General features: G+C 35.8%; 1 protein-coding gene across 1 annotated transcript in view; it reads left to right on the forward strand.

Annotated features, from left to right (window-relative positions):
• The window catches only part of LOC120304818 (VPS10 domain-containing receptor SorCS3-like), a 319,187-nt gene that overhangs the window by 123,005 nt on the left and 172,929 nt on the right, over positions 1-23,253 (forward strand). Inside the window, exon 4 of the mRNA XM_039335790.1 lies at positions 18,098-18,171. Within this exon, the coding sequence (XP_039191724.1) occupies positions 18,098-18,171 (74 nt within the window). The remainder of the gene's footprint in view (positions 1-18,097; positions 18,172-23,253) is intronic.

Genomic DNA, 23,253 nt, shown 5'->3' on the forward strand with positions numbered 1-23,253 from the left:
ACGAACAGACCAGGATTCCAAGAAGTATTTTGCAAACGATTGCCTTCAGCAACCAGCACCGCCCACACCTCCTCTTTTTATACAGCAGTCCCAAGGCGTTGCCTCTCATTGCCTTCTCCTTTTACCCTGGAGTTGCCGTATTGCCTGCTGCTGATTTACTCTAGCTAATTGACGACATGTGCGAGCATCAATTAGTAAGTCCATCAGGTGTGAGTCCTCCAAGTCTGACTCATTCTCCTCACACAGCTGAGCTTCATCAGGAACATGACTGGAGGGCCTAGGCTCTGCATCAAACCGTGAGTCCTGTAATTCATCAGAGCCTCCCTCTGCCCCTGATGGCCCTTCAAATGCCTCCTCCACTTCCTCCTCAGATTCCTCAGACTCAGCTGTTGGGAGCACAGGCTGGCATGGAATCACAATACATAGATCAAAAGATGTGGGTATCTTCTGTGTGCATTCCTGACTAAGGTGAGGACAGTCAGGATTTATATGCCTTCATTTAGGCTGTAATGGAGTCAAAACTGATAGCACTCATGATAATTATATAATCCATGATTTAATGGAACATAATAAATTGGAAACTACAACCTGAGAGGTACATGCCATGAAGAAGTGTGGGAAATTGGTACAAGGAAGCAGTAAAAGCTGTAAAACATGGTATAATAGGAGGAAATCTATATTTCTATTAGGCTCAGCATCAGTAATAAGAAATAGAATTGTGCTGAAGGAAGCAGAGGAAACATGGCATTTTGGCTTGCAAGATTGAAGCAGCTACCCTTCTTCATATAGGCCAATTTTATTTTTTTGCCCTTGTGCACAGGCCCTGCTTGTGTGTACAAGCCACTTGCCTCAAAGTAAGCCAGATCATCCAGGCAGATTTTCACATGTTGCTTGTGACTTTGAGATGGATCACATCATCATCAGTACTTGAATGCTGCTGAGCCAGATTTTGCTTGTTTTGTGTAGGCCAGAATCCATCCACAATACTGATATCATTTATTTTGCATTGATCTGCAATTTCGAAGTAGTACTATATCAATTAAAGATTTACTTTTCTCTGGCAGGCATGTGAACAATATCTTAACAGTTGTGTGTGTGTATGTGTATGTGTGTGTGTGTAGAGAGGAACAGAATTATTTCCATTCTCCGATACAATAATCTGAGAGCGAATCTCAGTTTTAGTTTTAATTACCCTATCTTATTTGCCAAGAGTATGGATTAAGAATATATATTTTACCCTTAGAAAAGGAAAGGCAATGCTATCCTTTGTAACGTCAATCAATCCATATCAGTATTTAGATTTAATTTTTTTTAAAAAAATGCACGCTACAATAAGGAAAACAAAAGTGTCATTGTTCCAGAGTTAAGAATTCTATTTCCTTTAACTTCTTATTGATGCTAACATTTTGCAATATTGAAATCCTACCTAATTATTTGGGAATAAGGAGTACAAAGAACATTATCTGAATGTCCCAGAGGGAATATTGGTCTTTCCAGCATTAGACAGAATTTCTTAACACAACAAATATATATCAAAGAGTTGATGGAACTGGTTAAATTCACTGGTACCCCCTGGGGCAGAAAAAGTCATATGGTGTTTGAGGTTGAAAAGATCACTGGAGAACACATGGAATCTTGTAGGAACAATGTTAGTTACACACTTAATTATTTTAATCTTTTCTGGTACAGTGCTTAAGCAGACAGGACCATGAATTAAATATGCATTGATAGTGATTCTTGCAATCTTCCTGTCAATGATCAGTGATTGTTTTGCATAGCATGAAATCCAGCTTTTTGTTATAGAATATTAATAAATATTTGCATTTTAGTGGTTTAAGCCTTTAAAATATACAGATAATTTCCCATGATAGCAAGTCAGATTTCTTCAGGGAATTGACAATCAGGGCAAGAGGGTAACAATTCCTTCCTATTTTATATGAATAGCATCTGCTGTTCTATGATATGGATGGATAGATCAGTCTATTTCTGGTTTGGGTTATTGTCACACATATTAATGTCTGTTTGTTTTTTTCTTATTTTCTTTCTTACTTGTGCACTAGTCAGATTATAGATAAGTATTAATTAAAAAGAAATGACACATGAATCTAAATATATCAATCACAAAAATATACACGATTCTACAAATATTTTCCTAAATTATGCTTTGTATAGATAACTTAATACATTTTTAAGCCAAGAAGTCTATTGCAAAGTTCAGAAAAGTTGTGAAAAAAGTTCAAGGATATCATGAAGTTCTGGAGTCAGGCAGCACCTAGTCTGAAGCAAACAAAACATTTCCATATTTGTCCTGGAAATGCAAAATCAAATTAGCTTTTTCACAACTTTAAATAAAATGAAATCCTTATCAGACTTGTATAGTATAATAAAGCAAGAAATCTGAAATAGGGCTAAACAAACCTCTTTAATTTCGACATAGGAAACATAAGATGACCTATACCAGACTGATTATAAAATTGAAGCGCTTTCTTTTTTTTTGCATAAAAGTGATTTAATGATAGTTCTGATTTGTTTTATTATATTTTTTTTAACTTGGGCAGTTTAGAGCATCTCAGAGGTAAGTCCTATCTAGCCTTCAGCAATCTCTCATCTTTACTGTATACTAGTATACTTAGATAGTAAACATAACAAATGGATGGAGCCTTATACTTTCTTTGAAGTGCTTTTCATGGCATGGAAGAAAGAAAAAAGTCAGGGAAACAAGAGGTGTTCTTTATCAATTGATCTTACTACCTTAGCTTTGTTTTTGTTTTTTTGCAACTACATGAACTATTTATTCTCAACTTCCTGTCCATTGTTTTTGTTATCCTTGCCATTTTCTTTATTTTTCTCCAGTTTTGTATTTTTCTCTTTTTATCTGTGAACTGTTCAGAGTTGCTAGGAGCTGGGTAGCACGTAAAATTAAATAAACATATAGTTTGTCTCGGTTAAAATCCTTGCTCCCAGTTATTCTCTGCTTTTGTTATCTGAAATCTTCGTTGGTGCATAAGATAAAGGCTTTACATTTTCCTATTAACTGATTAGAACCCCATTTTTACTACTGAGGCCAGGGCTAGATGGAAAGACAAGAATAACAGCTAGTCAATCAGGGAACCACTAAGGATGATATAACAAGATGAAGTAAAGCAAAGTCCTGAAACAAACAGAAAACCAGAATTGGGAACTGAAGTGAAAAGTAATGAACGTAGAGTTAGAGTGGGAAAAATTGCATAAAGGATAAAAAAGACTTTTGAAAACTTAGGAACAATGCATTAGTAAGAGAGCCTCTCAATATGCATGTTTTAGCAGTACAATTTGTTTTTTTGTATGGGAAAAGAACGAAAAATTCTTTTCATGTACTTCCACAGCAGCACTATTTTCATTTATTAGACATTGAAAACCTCACTACACTACATGAATTGATTAACAAACAGGGAATGTAAAGCACAGCAGCCAAACAATACAGTTATACTGCATTCCTATCCATCAAAAACCAAATATTTCATGTATGGCATTTAGCATTCTCAAAAGCAGACAACAAAATAAACCCTTGAGTATTTCAGGAAAGATACTGGACTGCCAAAATACCCTCTTGTTTAGTTTAGAAGAAATTGTAAAACTACCTCTGCAAGAAGATGAAGAAGAAGTGGCCAAAGGGATTCACTTATTCCGCAAAGCCCCCACATTTCTATTTGAAGAGTAGCTGCAGAACAATTACTTTTCTGTTCTAGAAGAGCTAGAAATAAATTGGTTCAGTCATTGATGGAGAGAACAGTGAGAGTTCAGGCGGTCTACAGCCAACCTGGGAGTGGGACAAATACCATGTGAAAAAGTATTCTGACTTGGAAACTTAGTTTCTATTGTGGCTGGAAAAAGAAACAGAAAGGTTCACACAATAGAAGTTGCAATGATTTTTTCCTAAAAATAAGTATGTAATAGTTTAAATTTTAAAAAAATCTGAATGAAATAGAGTACCTGGAAACCTGGAAAGAAAGAAAAAATACCTGGAAAGTATCTACTCAAAACATTTTCTAACCTGTTGCCAGTTGGGTACATAATCAGACCTCATAGAGCATTGTTATCAGCTTGAAACATTCACAAACAGCTGGGCCAGAGACAGTTGAAGTAACAACTCATTTATCATCTCTATAAATTGACTTTGCTCCAAATTTAGGATGGATTATGGAATGATACATTCACATCATTCAGTGTTGGTTAATCTTGTCTAAAATATGTGAGCTGCTGTATAATTAGCATGATGTAAAATGGTGGTGTGAAATGGGAGGATAAATAGCATAGAATGAATAATGTCAGTAAGGGAACTAAATTATTCCATTTGTCAACATAAAAGCAAGTGCAAGCTGTCTTGATCAGACAGAATAAGAAGCAAGGGTTACTGGGGCAGGTGTAGCCAAATGATGGAAGATTCTTCAGATTCCGAAATAGAATCTACTGTTACAATACTTTTATTTGATTTTTTTTAAAAATATGCTTATAATAATTCTAAATACTATAATTAATTTATAGTATTAATTAGAATTTATTATTAAAATTAAAGAAAAATAGGATCATTAATTAAAATAATATCTATAAAGATGTATATCTTAATCTGTGAACTGTTCAGAGTTACTAGGAGTTGGGTGGCATGTAAAAATATGCAAACATCAAAAAGAGGGCTAGTTAGCAGGGACAGAAGTTGAATTAGCAGGGACAAAAGAAACTTTTCTGATGAGTGTATGTGTAGGATTATACGGAAGGCATTTTCTCAGATATCTGAGGCACATGCTAAATTCAACTAGCCACCAATCAGATCGTATGTCCTTACTGCTTCATTTTGCACTTATATCCACATTGACTCAATCAAGGGTCACTATTTAGGAAAATATAACTTTCATGTGCTGTTTGGTTATATCTATTTACATGGTACTGCTAGCTAGATTTTATTATGTCAGTGCCCCTTCTTTCTTGTTTAGGCAGAAAACAGTGGATATCATTGCTGAAACTCCAGCTAGTCTGTTTGAGCAGCATGTTATAAGCTGCCATTTCTTTATATAGAATTTTGTATGGATAATCCTATGGTTTTGCCCATTGTATATTTTTATCTTTATTTAATTGGTTATATGAGCTTAGACCCTGCCTCATGGCTTATTGGATTCGTATAACATGGTTGACCAGGGATAAAGGGATGAGTAACAATTTCATAATTATTTGGTACAGGTTTGGGTTTATCTGCCATTATATTGCCCAGTGCTGTCTGGGCTAGCTGGTTTACATAATATTCTGGATTTTTAATTGTATGTTGTTGTTGTTAATTGCGAAGTCGTGTCCGACCCATCGTGACCACATGGACAACGTTCCTCCAGGTCTTCCTGTCCTCTACCATCTTCTGGAGTCCATTTAAGTTCTCACCTACTGCTTCAATGACTCCATCCAGCCATCTCATTCTCTGTCGTCCCCTTCTTCTATTGCCCTCAATCTTTCCCAGTATTAGGCCCTTTTCCAGTGAGTCCTTCCTTCTCATTAGGTGGCCAAAGTATTTGAGTTTCAACTTCAGGATCTGGCTTTCTAAAGAGCAGTCAGGGTTGATCTCTTCTAGGACTGACCGGTTTGAACGCCTTGCAGTCCAAGGGACTCGCAGGAGTCTTCTCCAGCACCATAGTTCAAAGGCCTCAATTCTTTGGCGCTCAGCCTTTCTTATGGTCCAACTTTCACAGCCATACATTGCAACTGGGAAAACCATGGCCTGGACTATACGCACTTTTGTTGGCAGGGTGATGTCTCTGCTTTTTAGAATGCTGTCTAGATTTGCCATAGCTTTCCTCCCAAGGAGCAAGCGTCTTTTAATTTCTTGGCTGCAGTCCCCACCTGAGGTGATCTTGGAGCCCAGAAAAATAAAATCTGTCACTACCTTCCATTTCTTCCCCATCTATTTGCCAGGAATTGAGAGGGCCGGATGCCATGATTTTGGTTTTCTTAATGTTGAGTTTCAAGCCAACTTTTGCACTCTCCTTCTTCACCCGCATCAAGAGGCTCTTTAGTTCCTCTTCACTTTCTGCCATTAGAGTGGTATCATCTGCATATCTTAGGTTGTTGATATTTCTCCCGGCAATCTTAATTCCAACTTTTGATTCATCTAGCCCTGCCTTTCTCATGATGTGCTCTGCATATAAGTTAAATAGGCAGGGCGACAGTATAGAGCCTTGCCGACTCCTTTTCCAATTTTGAACCAATCAGTGGTTCCGTGTTCGGTTCTCACTGTTGCTTCTTGACCCACATATAGGTTTCTAAAGAGACAAATGAGATGGTCTGGTACTCCCATCTCTTTAAGAACTTGCCACAATTTGTTGTGATCCACACAATCAAAGGCTTTTGCATAGTCAATGAAGCAGAAGTAGATGTTTTTCTGGAACTCCCTAGCTTGCTCCATGATCCAGCGTATGTTGGCAATTTGATCTCTAGTTCCTCTGCCTCTTCGAAATCCTGCCTGTACTTCTGGTAGTTCTCAATCCACATACTGCTGGAGTCTAGCTTGGAGGATTTTAAGCATAACTTTACTAGCATGTGAAATGAGTGCAATGGTGCGATAGTTTGAACATTCTTTGGCATTGCCTTTCTTTGGAATTGGAATGTAAACTGACCTTTTCCAATCCTGTGGCACTGTTGAGTTTTCCAAATTTGCTGGCAAATTGAGTGTAGCACTTTTACTGCATCGTCTTTTAAGATTTTGAATAGCTCAGCTGGAATACTGTCACCTCCACTAGCTTTGTTGTTGCTCAGATTTTCTAAGGCCCATTTCACTTCACATTCTAGGATGTCTGGTTCGAGGTCAATGACCATCTCATTGTGGTTATCTGGGATGTTAAGCTCATTCTTGTATAGTTCTTCTGTGTAGTTTTGCCATCTCTTCTTAATCTCTTCTGCCTCTGTTAGGTCTCTGCCATTTTGGTCCTTTATCATGCCCATCTTTGCATGAAACGTTCCCTTCATATCTCCAATTTTCTTGAAGAGATCTCTGGTCCTCCCTATTCTGTTGTTTTCTTCTATTTCTTTGCACTGTTCATTTAAGAAGGCATTCTTATCTCTTCTAGCTACTCTCTGGAATTCTGCATTCAATTGGGTGTATCTTTCTCTTTCTCCTTTGCCTTTCGCTTCCCTTCTTTCCTCAGCTATTTGCAAAGCTTCCTCAGACAGCCATTTTGCTTTCTTGCATTTCTTTTTCTTTGGGATGGTTTTAGTTGCTACCTCTTGTACAATGTTGCCACGACAAGGCAGTAATCCATAAAGGGGTTTAACTGTATAGTCAGTTGTATTGTATGTGAAAATGGTTTTAATGCCATTTGGAGAAGAGATCTACATATGTAGAATTGGACGTGTGTAAAGTTTAAAATATACTATTATTGTCCCCATCCTAAACAGTACAGGAGTGATAATTGCTTGAATCATATAGTATAGATTCCCTACTACAACTGCTAGGCCTGAAAGGATTTGGAAAACACTAGAGGATTATTTTTGCTTCCCTGGGAAAAGAAATCTCTGCAGCCAAGCCTGCTGAAGAATTGACTCAACTCTGTGTAAGCTTAGTACTAATCTGTTACAACAGAAATGACAATGGCAGTGACAAGTTGCTGCTGTAGCAATACTGGCGTGAACCTCTCATTTTTAAGTTCAGTATGTTCAGATTTTGAGATAATGACTTATTCTGAACAATGCCTTATTGAAAGAAGCTAGAATACTTCATGTCAGAATTTCAAGTAGTCATCATAACCTGCTTTCATTCCTTCATTCTACCTACCAGCTGATAGTAATTATCTTTTTAAGACTGCTATTTATTTTAAATATATATTGTAATTACACAGATCTGAATATTGTCAAAAAGAGACAAACCATTAAATAAACTCAATATTTAAAACTATTGTACATAGCTGTCATCACAGAACAATATAACTTTATCATAACTGATACAAATTACTATAATAAGAAAATGATTAACTACAGAAACTGACTTTTTTTCCATTATAACAAACATTGTTTGTTTTGTTTTTGACACTTACTGTTAAAAAAACATTAGAAATAATGATTGAATTAAATACCATTTTTAAAACTTGTACGAAGTCTTCTCCGATTAATCATATAGAACAAATACCATATTATTGTCATCCACTTGATTAAAAAATGAATATATTGCTGCTTCTGATTATAGGTGATATGACATCCTAGTCCCAGCTGAATATTCCTGTAACACAATTGCAGTTTTATAAGGAACATTATTAGCATAGGTCTGTTAGCACTGAAAGTGTCAAGACTAACTTGGACTTACCTGATTAGGACAGCAGAAATGCAGAGAACATAAATAAGAATCTATCATCAACAGACACAATGAAATATTTAGATAAAAGGTCTAAAAAGGTAACATTTCAAAACAACTTCAAACTCCTTTTTTACAACCCCGTAATTCCTTAATTCAGGATAAAGTTGAGCTAACTGGATGGAACTAAGCATTTACTGGCTGGACTTCACAGAAACTATTTCTTCTTTGCACCTTAGTATAGAGAAACATCTGCAGCTACTTAATTTTCAACCTTCTACATTGAAAGTGGAAGTGAGAAGTGAAAGTCTTCATCACTAGGCCACCACACTGCTCATTTCAAGACATTAAACATTTGTAATCAGATCATGCACAAATTCTGACAAGTTATTTTTGCTTGCTCAGAATGTTAATGATTCCATTGCTTGGAATAGGGTAAGAATATAGTTTCTATTCATATTCACTTTGTCTGTCTAGTAGGCTAAAAATGCTAGTACTAATGTGAAAAGTAAATTACAATCAAATGATCTCTAGAATGTTAGGACATTCTAGCATTATCTATACATTATCTGATTTTACTGTCCACAATTTTAATATATATCACTACCGCTAGGATAACTCTTTATTGTTGTTGTTAATTGTGAAGTCATGTCCGACCCATCGCGACCCCATGGACAATGTTCCTCCAGGTCCTCCTGTCCTCTACCATCTTCTGGAGTCCATTTATGTTCACACCTACTGCTTCAGTGACTCCATCCAGCCATCTCATTCTCTGTCGTCCCCTTCTTCTATTGCCCTCAATCTTTCCCACATTAGGCCCTTCTCCAGTGAGTCCTTCCTTCTCATTAGGTGGCCAAAGTATTTGAGTTTCAACTTCAGGATCTGGCCTTCTAAAGAACAGTCGGGGTTGATCTCTTCTAGGACTGACCAGTTTGAACGCCTTGCAGTCCAAGGGACTCGCAGGAGTCTTCTCCAGCACCATAGTTCAAAGGCCTCAATTCTTTGGCGCTCAGCCTTTCTTATGGTCCAACTTTCACAGCCATACATTGCAACTGGGAAAACCATGGCCTGGACTATACGCACTTTTATTGGCAGGGTGATGTCTCTGCTTTTTAGTATGCTGTCTAGATTTGCCACAGCTTTCCTCCCCAGGAGCAAGCGTCTTTTAATTTCTTGGCTGCAGTCCCCATCTGAGGTGATCTTTGAGCCCAGAAAAATAAAATCTGTCACTACCTCCATTTCTTCCCCATCTATTTGCCAGGAATTGAGAGGGCCGGATGCCATGATTTTGGTTTTCTTAATGTTGAGTTTCAAGCCAACTTTTGCACTCTCCTTCTTCACCCGCATCAAGAGGCTCTTTAGTTCCTCTTCACTTTCTGCCATTAGAGTGGTATCATCTGCATATCTTAGGTTGTTGATATTTCTCCCGGCAATCTTAATTCCAACTTTTGATTCATCTAGCCCTGCCTTTCTCATGATGTGCTCTGCATATAAGTTAAATAGGCAGGGCGACAGTATACAGCCTTGCCGGACTCCTTTTCCAATTTTGAACCAATCAGTGGTTCCGTGTCCAGTTCTCACTGTTGCTTCTTGACCCGCATATAGGTTTCTCAAGAGACAAATGAGATGGTCTGGTACTCCCATCTCTTTAAGAACTTGCCACAATTTGTTGTGATCCACACAATCAAAGGCTTTTGCATAGTCAATGAAGCAGAAGTAGATGTTTTTCTGGAACTCCCTAGCTTTCTCCATGATCCAGCGTATGTTGGCAATTTGATCTCTAGTTCCTCTGCCTCTTCGAAATCCTGCCTGTACTTCTGGTAGTTCTCGATCCACATACTGCTGGAGTCTAGCTTGTAGGATTTTAAGCATAACTTTACTAGCATGTGAAATGAGTGCAATGGTGCAATAGTTTGAACATTCTTTGGCATTGCCTTTCTTTGGAATTGGAATGTAAACTGACCTTTTCCAATCCTGTGGCCACTGTTGAGTTTTCCAAATTTGCTGGCAAATTGAGTGTAGCACTTTTACTGCATCGTCTTTTAAGATTTTGAATAGCTCAGCTGGAATACTGTCACCTCCATTAGCTTTGTTGTTGCTCAGATTTTCTAAGGCCCATTTCACTTCACATTCTAGGATGTCTGGTTCGAGATCAGTGACCATCTCATTGTGGTTATCTGGGATGTTAAGCTCATTCTTGTATAGTTCTTCTATGTAGTTTTGCCATCTCTTCTTAATCTCTTCTGCCTCTGTTAGGTCTCTGCCATTTTGGTCCTTTATCATGCCCATCTTTGCATGAAATGTTCCCTTCATATCTCCAATTTTCTTGAAGAGATCTCTGGTCCTCCCTATTCTGTTGTTTTCTTCTATTTCTTTGCACTGTTCATTTAAGAAGGCATTCTTATCTCTTCTAGCTACTCTCTGGAATTCTGCATTCAATTGGGTGTATCTTTCTCTTTCTCCTTTGCCTTTCACTTCCCTTCTTTCCTCAGCTATTTGCAAAGCTTCCTCAGACAGCCATTTTGCTTTCTTGCATTTCTTTTTCTTTGGGATGGTTTTAGTTGCTACCTCTTGTACAATGTTGCGAACTTCCATCCATAGTTCTTCAGGCACTCTGTCTATCAGATCCAGTTCCTTAAATCTATTTGTCACCTCTACTGTATATTCATCAGGAATATGATTTAGTTCATACCTGAGTGGCCTAGTGCTTTTCCCTACTTTTTTCAATTTAAGCCTAAATTTTGCAACGAGAAGCTCATGATCTGAGCCACAGTCAGCTCCTGGTCTTGTTTTTACTGACTGTATAGTGGTTCTCCATCTTTGGCTGCAGAGCACATAGTCAATCTGATTTCTATGTTGACCATCTGGTGATGTCCATGTGTAGAGCCGTCTCTTGGGTTGTTGGAAAAGAGTGTTTGTTATGACCATCGTATTCTCTTGACAAAATTCTATTAGCCTGTGCCCTGCTTCATTTTGTACTCCAAGGCCAAACTTGCCTGTTATTCCGGTTATCTTTTGGCTTCCTACCTTAGCATTCCAATCCCCCATGATGATAAGGACATCATTTTTTGGTGTTAATTCTATAAGGTGCTGTAGGGTTTCATAGAACCGGTCAATTTCATCCTCTTCAGCACCAGTGGTTGGGGCATAGATTTGGACTATTGTGATATTGAATGGTTTGCCTTGGATTCGAATTGAGATCATTCTGTCATTTTGGGGATTGTATCCCAGTATTGCTTTTCCTATTCTTTTATTGACTATGAAGGCTACTCCATTTCTTCTGAGGGATTCTTGCCCACAGTAGTATACCTGATTGTCATCTGAGTTAAATTCACCCATTCCTATCCATTTTAGTTCGCTGATTCCTAAGATGTCGATGTTCAATCTTGTCATCTCTTTTTTGACTATGTCTAGCTTGCCTTGATTCATAGATCTTACATTCCAGGTTCCTATGGAGAAAAAATTTTTGCAGCATCGGACTTTCCTTTCACCACCAGATATATCCACAGCTGAGCGTCCTTTCAGCTTTGGCCCAGTCGCTTCATTCTTTCTGGCACTACTAGTACTAGCCCTCTGCTCTTCCCCAGTAGCATATTGGACAACTTCCAACCTGAGGGGCTCATCTTCCAGCGTCATATCTTTTTGCCTTTTAGTACTGTCTATGGAATTTTCATGGCAAAGATACTGGAGTGGTTTGCCATTTCCTTCTCCAGTGGATCACATTTTGTCAGAACTCTCTGCTATGATCTGCCCGTCTTGGGTGGCCCTGCATGGCATAGCTTATAGCTTCATTGAATTACGCAAGCCCCTTCGCCACGATAAGGCAGTAATCAATAAAGGGGAGGATAACTCTAAAGGGTTATCTAACTCTAAATTGTAATGGACATTGCAGAAAATTCCACTTTTAGGACCTTTAAGAAATCAAGACTCTACTGGTTCTTGCCAGCAGAATAAAGGAAAAAAATTACACTCAATCTTTTTTTAATGTAATTCTGACCGAACCCAGTATACTTTCTTGTTTCCATTTCGAGCACCTGTTTCGAGTTATGATAGTTGAAATAACCACATGTTGGAACTTTTGCAGAAACTGGAAAGGCGTTTCAAGTGCTGCATTTGGCTTTTTGAGGGAAATCTTAACTTTAGTAAATGAACCTCAAAATAATCTTGTTAACTCATAATTACTCAACTAGCCCATAATTTACATCCTTAGTCTTCAAAATGTTGTATCTTGTTTAATATATAATAAAACAAAATATTTTGAACTATTAGTTATGATAATCTTCAATTATATTTACTATATTTTCTGTTTTATAAAAATAATGTTTTTATGAATAGTTTTCTTTCTCGTTACCAGAAACTGTAAGTTTAAAACTTGTATATTCTTTTTAAAGTCCCCCTTTCTAAATCACAGTTACAACAAATGGAGTCTGAATACTAAAAATATAACCTCTACTCATCAATCATCTCAATTAAATTGCCAAATGGTCTCCTTATTCTATTTACCAAGTATTACCCTTACCAAGTATTAATACCATTAATCTGTACTGTATTGTACTGTATTCTGGATATATTATATTTATGATATATTCTATCCTATTTTTATTATAAAATCTTGCAGTCCAATGAAAAGACTGAACTACCATTTTTTTAAATACAATTGCAAAGAGAATACAATATTTCTGAAATGGGTATTAATTTAAGCATTTCCCAGTGCAGTGGCATAATACATTTCCTTGAATTTAGAATCTATTTCTTAGTAATTTCTTTTTTCTCTCTCATGATTTAACATAGGAGGATGACAATATATAGAGCTGAAAATGAAATTGAGAAAATGCAGCTATAGTAGCATAACCTATTCCATATGGAAGTGTATCTGTTCTTATGTTAAAAAATTAGTGTATTTGATCCCTGAAATGATATATTATTTGTAATGTCATCTTGAAAGACACTAGAAAAAAATCCTTATCAAAATGATACACACAAATCACAATAAACCAGCTTGCTTTCCTTCACCCTCCATAGCAATTGACTACAAATGACTTTATTTCTCTTGGCTGCATTTGACATCTCCTTTGGGTCCCACAAGCAAGGGCACTCCACATTTATGCTCAAAGAATCCTTTCGTTTACTGGTTTACTTTAAATAATGTGTAATTGACCTTTCTGTTTATATACATGATTAATAGCATGCAGGCGGTAATGAATCAAAGGTGGAATAAGGGGATCTTTTTCCTCCGCCTCTTAAGAATAACACAGTATAACAGTGGCTTTTCTTGATCATCTAATTTTCATAGAAATTCATAGGTGATTGCTAGAAAGGATGGAAAGAAGTAAAGTCCAGTTCTATCAAATGAATAGCCTCCTTAACTTTTTCTGTGAATTCACCTGAAAACTACAAGTTCAGTTGAATCCTTCTCCCATGAATCATCCTGAAATCAAAATTCATTTATTTATTTATTTTTTAAAAAAACCCTCTCACTCCACACCACTAGAATTATTGAGTTCCCACAATGATAGACGGGATGCTTTTGAACAAATAACTGTAGGGCACATGATTAACTGCAATGAAAGGGTTAGTGCTTCATAACACGAAGCTATTTAAAAAAAATGGAAAAAACTCAATCCAAATAATATGCACTTGCTCTAGTCCAGTGGTTCTCGACCTGTGGGTCGGGACCCCATTTGGGGTCGAACGACCATTTCACGGGGGTCGCCAAACAATGCAGTCCGCCATTTTTTTCCCCTTTTCCTTAGCTGTGCTACTCCCTTTTATTCTATTGGCTTTTGAAAGCCAATAGAATAGACTCTCTTGAATAGAGTCTAATTCTATTGGCTTTCAAAAGCCAATAGGAATTGTCCAGGCTGTCTCTGCCCTGCTGAGCCCGCCAAAAGTCCCATTCTGCAAACGGTGCTGCACCAGTTGAGTAGTCCTCGACTTACGACCGGTTGAGTAGTTCTCGACTTACAACCAGTTGGGGGTCGCGGCATTAAAAAGGTTGAGAACCACTGCTCTAGTCTTTGGTAGAAAAGAAGAAGACTTGAGTTATGTAACGCAGTATTGCCAAATGTTATTATGAGCCCTTAAGTCTCAGAATTCACATACCATAACATTTGTTTTTTTTCCCAGTGATACATGAAGAACTTTGAATGGATAAAAGTATATTTTTTACACTCAACATATCACAAACTATCCAATCAGAAATTTGCTTGTGGCCAATCTGAAGCCTTAATATTGACCTTTAAAGGCTTAAGTTATTTGGAACCATCCATTTTCCGTTGAGCATACCATTCACCCTTTGCCATCACTCTGTCTTGACTCTAATTATTGCTTTTTTATTTGGGTGAATTGTTGAACATTTTTGCCCAAATGTATACCTATCATCCTTATTCAATAACAATGGAAATTGAGGTTGGGCTGAAAAGAGTTGTAATCCAACATGTCTAAGCGTAATTGTAGTTGTTGGAAGCCATAGTGAATAAATATACAGAATGGTCATTAATACAGTTAGATGACAGGGCGGTTTAGGTTTTAATCTTATTAGCAAATTTAGGTAACAAGGGTATCAGCTTTATGGATTTATAATTTTTATAATTTATTTCTATAGATTAATTCTATATGGTGGCCTTTTTTTCAAGGTAAGTAGAAATCAACATAGGCGTATATTTCTTGAAGAGGTCTTGCTTTCAACTCTCTGGAAGTCTATTTGCTACAATCATTTGCCAAGGACGTTCCTCCTGATATTATCTCTAGCACAAGTCATCCTGAAGATGGCTTTTGGTATTCCAGTCTGGACCTGCTATTTTGCATATTAAGCATGATGTTCCTTGTGGACAATTTAGGAGAGTCAGAGAAAGAGGCTTACCCAACTGATGCAAGAGAATTGCTATGGCACCATTTCTTTTTCTTCAGTCATGGGCTGAAGGGTATATATTGTGTCTTTTTGTGTGAGTTTTCAGTAGGTTGATTTGTATTTCACATTTGCTGGCTTCAAGGGGTGCGGGACCCTGGCTTCTGCAGTCACTTTATCTGCCACATTTTCAAGTTGATTTTAACTACATTATGCCTACTTTAATATAACTATTTTTATACTGACTAAAATCTAACTTTAATCTATAAAACAATTGAAGAAAAAAAAGATGGAGTAAGCCTTACACCTACACACCTACACAGCTAGATCCCTGTCTGAAATTTCATCTTTTTAAGAACACTTATTTAGCAACTTATCTGCCGAGTGCACTGGGACAAGTAAACTGTGTAGATGGTGCTTTAGTTTTGCTCAAACACTGCTTTGCTTGGCTAGATTGCAACTACATTATCCCAGAAAAAGTGGATGTATAGTCCCTAATGTTGTCGGTGTTTGGGGGGATGCTGTGCCTTCTCCTTCTTTTCTGTTGGTTGCTATTTTAATAAAACATACTTGGAAAGTACATAACAGAATTTGAATATGTGCCTTTAAGAAAGCTGAAGATGGAAGGTTGGAGGGGGTTGCTTTTAGTTGGGACTCTAGAGACATTCTGGCATTCTCTGATATGTTGTGATGTGTAATCTCTGTCAGAGCATTTAATTTTTAGGCACCAGTGTTTCCATGGAGGCTATAAACTAATGTTTTGTTTTTCTGCCATTTCTACTTGTGTGTTCCTTCTTTCACACATTATAAATAGAATAATATTTAGAATAATATTGGCATATCCCCAGATACGGTATAATTGGTATCTTGTTTTACTTTACTTTTAATGCTTTTATATCCTATTTCTAACTAACAACAACAAGTAACAAGAATGGAATTAAAAAATTGAAAGTCATTAAAACACAATCATATCATGCTTTCAGCAACAAAGAAACTTACATATAATGATTGATGTGCCCAAATAGATTACAGTTTAAATCCAAAATGTATTCACATCTTAAACAAATAAGCTAAATCTCCATTCAAAATAAATGAAGGATAAATTCAAACGTATTGATTAAATTCTTTCATCGTGCAACAAAACAATTCCCTTCCAACTGGAAATAGAAGCAAAGGTTTAATTCTTAATTATGATTAGTAATTATGATTCCCCCAAGAGGGTATTATAACCAAGACTGTAAGGCTGGGCATTGCACTAGCTAGTAAAAGTGGTTAAGATCAACATCTGATATATAAAACAGAAAATTCCAGAAGTGCCTATACAGGGAACTAAAAGAAAGTATCTTTGATAATATAATATTTATTTTACTGTGCCTAATTGTAGAGCTGGCCCTACAGTGCCAGTACTTCCAGAAAGATGTAAGATAGTCATTCTAACAATCTAATTTTATGTCCAGATTTTATATTATTCCCTGGTAATATTCTTTTTCTGATTATATGTATACCTAATTTTACTTTAAGATTTTCTCAGATTGCTGACATTGCTTTCTGTGTTTGGCCTGAAAAAATTGAATACTCATTGTTTAATATCAGTTTGGTTTCACACCAGATGAGATGAATAGGACATAGAATAACACCAGTAGGATTTTATTTAATGAAATTGGGAGTTGATTATAACAGTAAACATAGTAATAAATTTTCAAAACGAATTGTCTGTATATCAGTTATAATAATGAAAGCCCTAAATACAATGTCTGAATGCCTTTATTATTAAATTTCAAATGTATGTAAAATACTCAGTACATATCTGTTTGACCCTTGCAGTGGAATTTTTTTCAAGAAAAGAAGTTCAGTAGAAAATTTATTTCAACATTATCCATGTGCAACTTACAGCCTGTTATTAAATGACAAGAAAATGACAAATTTATTCTTGCCAGTTTGGTCTAGTGGTTAAGGCACTAAGCTAAAAAACTAGAGACTATGAATTCTAGTTCTGCCTGAGGCATTAAAGCTGACTGAGTGACTTTGGGCCAGTCACTCGCTCTCAACCTATGATGCCAGGCTTAAGTGACAAGCCAGCCAGTCAATTCTGTTCACAACCAACGCTTAGTTCATGTGAAAAAAGCAGACCCTGCACTTGTGAGAAAACATTAAGAAGAAGAAAAATCTATCCATTATCCATTATCTCTTTTTCTCCCTATACACATACAAACACACATAAAATTTGTGTAGTCTTTTTAAATATAAATTTTCTTTACAGTGGAGTTGGTTTCTTAGTAATTTCATGACAGCCACCAAAATAAGATTTTGTTCTGCTTCTTTATTTGTTTGCTTTTTTTAAAAAATGGCGATCTACCCTAAATAAGTCCTGGTATTCTTTCCTATAATTTTACCATTGAATTCTACAACCCAACTTAATTTTTTGAAAATCAGGCAAGGTCATCTAGGTGTAGCGCTTTAGCAGGACCTAAAGGACAGTCAGATTTAATGAACAGTCTAGTTTAACGAAGAGAAGGACAAGGGGGGACATGATAGCAGTATTCCAATATCTCAGGGGCTGCCATAAAGAAGAGGGAATTAAGCTATTTTCCAAAGCACCTGAAGGCAGGACAAGAAGCAACGGGTGGAAACTAATCAAGGAGAGAAGCAACCTAGAACTAAGGAGAAACTTCCTGACAGTGAGAACAATTAATCAGTGGAACAGCTTGCCTCCAGAAGCAGTAAATGCTCCAACACTGGAAGTTTTTAAGAAGAGACTGGACAGCCACTTGTCCGAAATGGTGTAGGGTTTCCTGCCCGAGCAGGGGGTTGGACTAGATGACCTCCAAGGTCCCTTCCAACTTTACTATTATTATTATTATTATATATTGTCACTTTTGTTGCAGTGGACTAACACTAAGTCTGCCATAGTTATAGTTTAACTTAATTTGGTTCTTAATATCTTACAGCTGTACAGTTCTATGGATTTTGGAAGGAGATGGCAGATCATGCATGAACGGATCACACCAAACCGATTTTATTGGTGAGTTCCTTACTTTGTATTAAAACTGCATATCCATGTATGACATATTAGAATTCTATAATATTGCATAGAAGATTTTTTTGGAATACATTGTCCTGTTAGTTTATTTTATCCAGGACAGGAGGGAAGAAGTGTCTCTATTAAGTTTCCTTTTTTTAAAAAAAAATGTTTTATTGATTTTTTTTTACAATAACAATCCTTAATGCCTGGTATACAGCCAGTAGGGGATTCAGCCAGTTCGTACCACTTTGGCAGAACCGGTAGCTAATTTTTTTGTTGCCCAGGCCTAGAATGGACTTCTGGAAGCGGCATCCACACAGAGAACTGATTGTTCACATATCTGAATCCCACCACTGTGTACAGTGTGTTGTCTTGGTTCATAAATTAAAAAAACACACATGCACAGAAATTAATAGTAGTTAATTAACAGTCAATAATAATTAATATACTTCCATAATTAGTATATTGATTAATAGTATATTTGTTTGATCTTCTCTTCTCCTAATAGCATTCTCCTTCAACCTTAAATATATTTTTTAATATTTTCAATACATAAATGATTAAATATGAAAATTTTCTTCCATCTTTGTACCAACAATAATAGCGTCCATATGTGACATTTCTTATCAACTTGTGTTATTTTTATAAAAATCAGCTTATTGATTCACCATATCCTATTTTTGTAAATCTTGTTTAAGCTTATTTTCTCCTTAATATTCAAACAATTCTTATCAGTCATAATTTTCTCAGTATTTAAAATCTAAATATCCAAATTTTCCATTTTAATACATCATACCAATGTTTTCATATTTCGTATGTTATAAAAATACTATACTGCTTATCTATCTTATGACATCTACCTATAACATCTTTTCTGATCAGTTTATATTTCACTTATATTTGTAAAAGTTAATTTGTTAAATCACTATATGTCCTTTTTTCAAAGTTCTTATTTAAGCTTAATTTCCCCTCAATATTTCAATCATTCCTTAATCCTAATTCTCTTCAAACTTAATTTATCTTTGAAATTCAAACTTTTTATTCACATACATTATCCCAATATTTTTACATTTTATATATTATCAAAAGTACTATATTACTTATATCTCTTATCCCTCTTATTGTAAGGCCCCTTTATAGCCAAAGTTTTCTGTTCATTTAACTATATTCAAGCAAGCGTTTGTTCGAATCATATCTCTTGAATCTGTCTCTGGCCTTCTTCTTTTGCCAAATAACTTTCCAAATTGTTATTTTCTGCTTGCCAGAAAGTTCTTGTATTTTTGTAAATGTTGTTGGGAGTGAAGAAGACAGAATACATAAAATATATGCCTTTTGCCTCCCAAACAATGATTCTCCTAGCAGTGTCTGTTTTGTTAAGTCTTCTTTCTTATCCTCAGGTTTATTTTGACGTTCTAATGAATAAGGTATCTTTTCCATTTTTGGTGTTATGCCCAAGTCTTGTAACTTTTTTCCTGTTTGTATGAAATTATAATTCTCTTCATTTGTAACTTCGCTGATTAAGTCATTTTTTTTCTAGTTTGTATTCTGTTGTCTGATTTGTTTGTTCATTTTTACTATCATTTTCTGAGTATTTTTTCACTGTGAATTTAATTAGAAATGTGCTCATTTATGTCATCAAAGTTGTGTTTAATCTCTTCATGGCTTAAAATTATTGTCATTTGCATCTGTCATAACATTACATAAATTTCCTCTTGGAGAGTATTTGTCTTATCTTGAAATGTTATTTCTGGAGGTCTTTGATATTCCAGGCTGAGTCCTCCAGGAGTAGATATTAAATGTGTCATTTTTTGATAAGTATGCCATATCCATGTTATCTTCCCCTTTCAAATAATCCATCATCAGTGCCATAGTCTCTGTAATTAGCCTTGTCATACGAGCCAAAAGTCAAAATCTGAACAGTCCAGTTTTGTATAGTTCTTATCTTTATATAAAGTTTTTATAATCCACTGTATTTCCAGTTGTCAAGGCTTCGGTAAAATCAATGTTTTGTAACAGTTCTTTCATTCAGGAGTCAGTTGTCAACCAGTCAAAATTGCAGTTCAGTATATTTAGCCACCTTGAATCCTTCCTGTAAATCCTCCCCTAAAAGATTAGTCAAAAATCAAAGTTTTTCTTTTTCTATAAACAATTCTTGAGTTTAGACAACAGAGTATTTCTTTTCCTTCAACCACTTTCTAATCTTATAGCTGGCCCAGTATGTATTCTTTTCTTTGTTCCCAGCAGCTGTCTTCTTAAAGGTTATTAGAGTTCAAGGGAACAGATTTTTCTTTATTTCTGGGCATTAGTGTGCTATGTTCTAATCCTCTACTAGGTATCAGTAGTTTTTAGTTTTCCAGCTTTTTCAGGCAAGAAATTATTCTTATTTTTTTATAATTTTACCAAGACCCTTTAAAGTATAATCTTAAGAGGAACTGGAAAAGAACTCAAAAGAAAAGGATCTTAGCCTTTTGAAACCCCAAATAAAGGTCTTTAGTTCAGGGCAATGGGTTCATGATGGGGTGGGAGGAAATCTGGACTGCTAGTTTGTCTGGGCCTGGTAGGGTAGACTATGGGAAGCAGCATTCGTATTAAATAAGCATCAACAAATAGAGAGCAAGCCCATGCTGATAGTCTCTTCCTTTAAGGAGGAGGCTTAACTAAAGTAATAAAAGTGGTGACCCCTTTAAATTGAAATTGATATTTTAATGTCAGATCAGTTGATTTATTTACTAAATTTATATGTATTTCATATAAATCCAGAATCTGGATACTGGAAGAGAAGGCAGTTTATTTCTGCCAATTTTGTGGGATGGCAATCTAGGTTTGAAGGTCAAGGAAGTCTACCTAAATATTCCATATTGCATTTTGCCAATTTGGAACACATGTTGTTTAACTGGATGGTTAATACTACAAAGGTTTATTGGTTCCCCCCCATCTAGTAGTTTAAAGGGAGTTTGGTTATAGATCTATGCTTTTTATCTCAACATAAATGCAAAGAAACTAGTAGCAATGCTTCATATGTATTAGAAATAGAGGTGACTGAACTGGTGTTTCACTCTTCTGTCTGACTAGTCTCTTCCCAAGCTAGCTGGGGTAACTTGGGTAATACAATTGGAATGTCGTAAGTTTTTTTTCTTGTCTGATTTCCACTTAGGGATAGCTTAAGAAGTTTTGCTTATGCAAATACTAGGCTTTCCAATCTAGTATTTGTGTGATAAATGTTGGGTTTGAATTTCTATTTGAATGAAGTTAATGATTTGAAGTATGACTTCAGTTTCCTGCACAGGTTACTCCTTCATCTGATTTATACAGAAGACCAATATAAAGTTCTATAATGTTAGGACAGATAAAAATGGTCTGATGGATCTGGATGATTTCCTGAATGTGTTTTTGGAATTATCCACATAATTGCTCAGCTATACAGTTCTTACCAATTTTAATCTTATTGCTATTTTTTAATTTGCATTTTAAAATATATATTTTACTTTCTCCTAAATGTTATTAGCTGGCTTAACATTGCCAGGCTTTGAGTTTGGCTTATTTTAATAAGCTATTATTACCATTAACCAAAGAATGTGTTGGCAAACCACAATTAATTAAAAAAAAGGATGCTTTTGATCTCCTGTGGCTACAAGAAGCAAAGGAAGAGAGTGCATTACAAAACTGAAGTTTGTGCGTTATCTTCAAGTGTAACCAATGTGTAAAATGCTTTGAAATGTCATGAATTTTCTTGCATTTCCAGATTTATTGGGAATAACTCTTGGGTTTGAATGACAAGATTAAATACAATTGCTTAATCCAGTTAGAGTCTGATTTTTTAATGTTTAATTTTATTGTTTAAATAGTGCTACAAAACATCTGGGAGCAACCCTATCTCTGACTTTAAAGAGTTCTCATATTTAGCAGATTGAGTAGAATGCACGCTGTATACTAAACATGGTTTCTTATCATGGCAAAACAGACAAGACTTTTCTCTACTTATTTTGAATGTGAGCCATTTTGTATAGTTCAGTAACATTCCATTAAAGATAAGGAGATTCTTCTTTTATGCCTTTTCCCATTGGAAATTAACCAACTCTTTTAAGATGACTATACATCAGTGGCTATATGAGGCAGAATCTATTCTCAGCAAGAAGAGAGAATTGAAACGCCTGCTCTTTTGTTTCCTGGGATTCCCCAGAGTCTCATCTTTAGAAGAAGCTTAGTTTAATTTTGCCGTTATTAAGCAGAGGAGACATGAGGTTACAGAAGAATTTCAGATACACAGACCATGATATACCATTGTTCTTTAAATAAAGTGGGTTATTTGAGTTGCAATCAAATACTTTTCCCTCTAACATAACAGGTTGTGCCAGTAATAAGAACAGTTGGGTTTTCTTGCTGTACTTACAATAACTGGACAAGTTTAATGCAGTTGCATTATTTGGACTTTATACGAAATTAATGAATTGCTGGATAAAAGCTCTCTATATAAAAGGTATACATGTATTGTTCATAGATTGGGGTGCAGAATGATTAATTGTTGCTGCAAGTGTCATCTTTGCCCTAAGAAACTGTGACTCCAGAAATAATGCCTACACATTGTGCCTGTAAACAAGTGTTCTATCATTCCATTTTCACTGTTTTAAGCTGGCATATTGTCAGGCAGGGCTTTTTTTGTCATACATCACCCAGAACGGAGTTCCATTACTTTTTGGGATGGAACCTTGTAGGGTCGGCAAAGTGGGTTGTATGACATGTGTGAGTTCCAGCACTTTTTTTTTTTTTTTTTTTACAAAAAAAGCACTGCTGTCAGGCAAAGTTCTTTTAAATAATGATTTCCCATTTCAAATAAGTACTATTAATTTTATTTCTTTTTAAAAATTGTCCAGTATTTAATTTGAAATACAACAATCTGTTCAGAAACAAACAGAAAGTATGCAAAGGTAATATGGAATCTCTGTAGGAAAGTGAACTGCATACAGGAGGTAGTAAAGGTCATTTTGGTAAATAAGCTCTCATTACTCTAATTGGGAGGCTCTAGATAAAGAAATATACAGCTAGTTATGCACTGAATTATAGTTCAATGTGATTTTGAAAGGG

Source organism: Crotalus tigris, unplaced genomic scaffold, assembly GCF_016545835.1.
Source record: "Crotalus tigris isolate CLP2741 ecotype Arizona unplaced genomic scaffold, ASM1654583v1 scf7180000017659.2616968, whole genome shotgun sequence".
Taxonomy (NCBI): domain Eukaryota; kingdom Metazoa; phylum Chordata; class Lepidosauria; order Squamata; family Viperidae; genus Crotalus; species Crotalus tigris.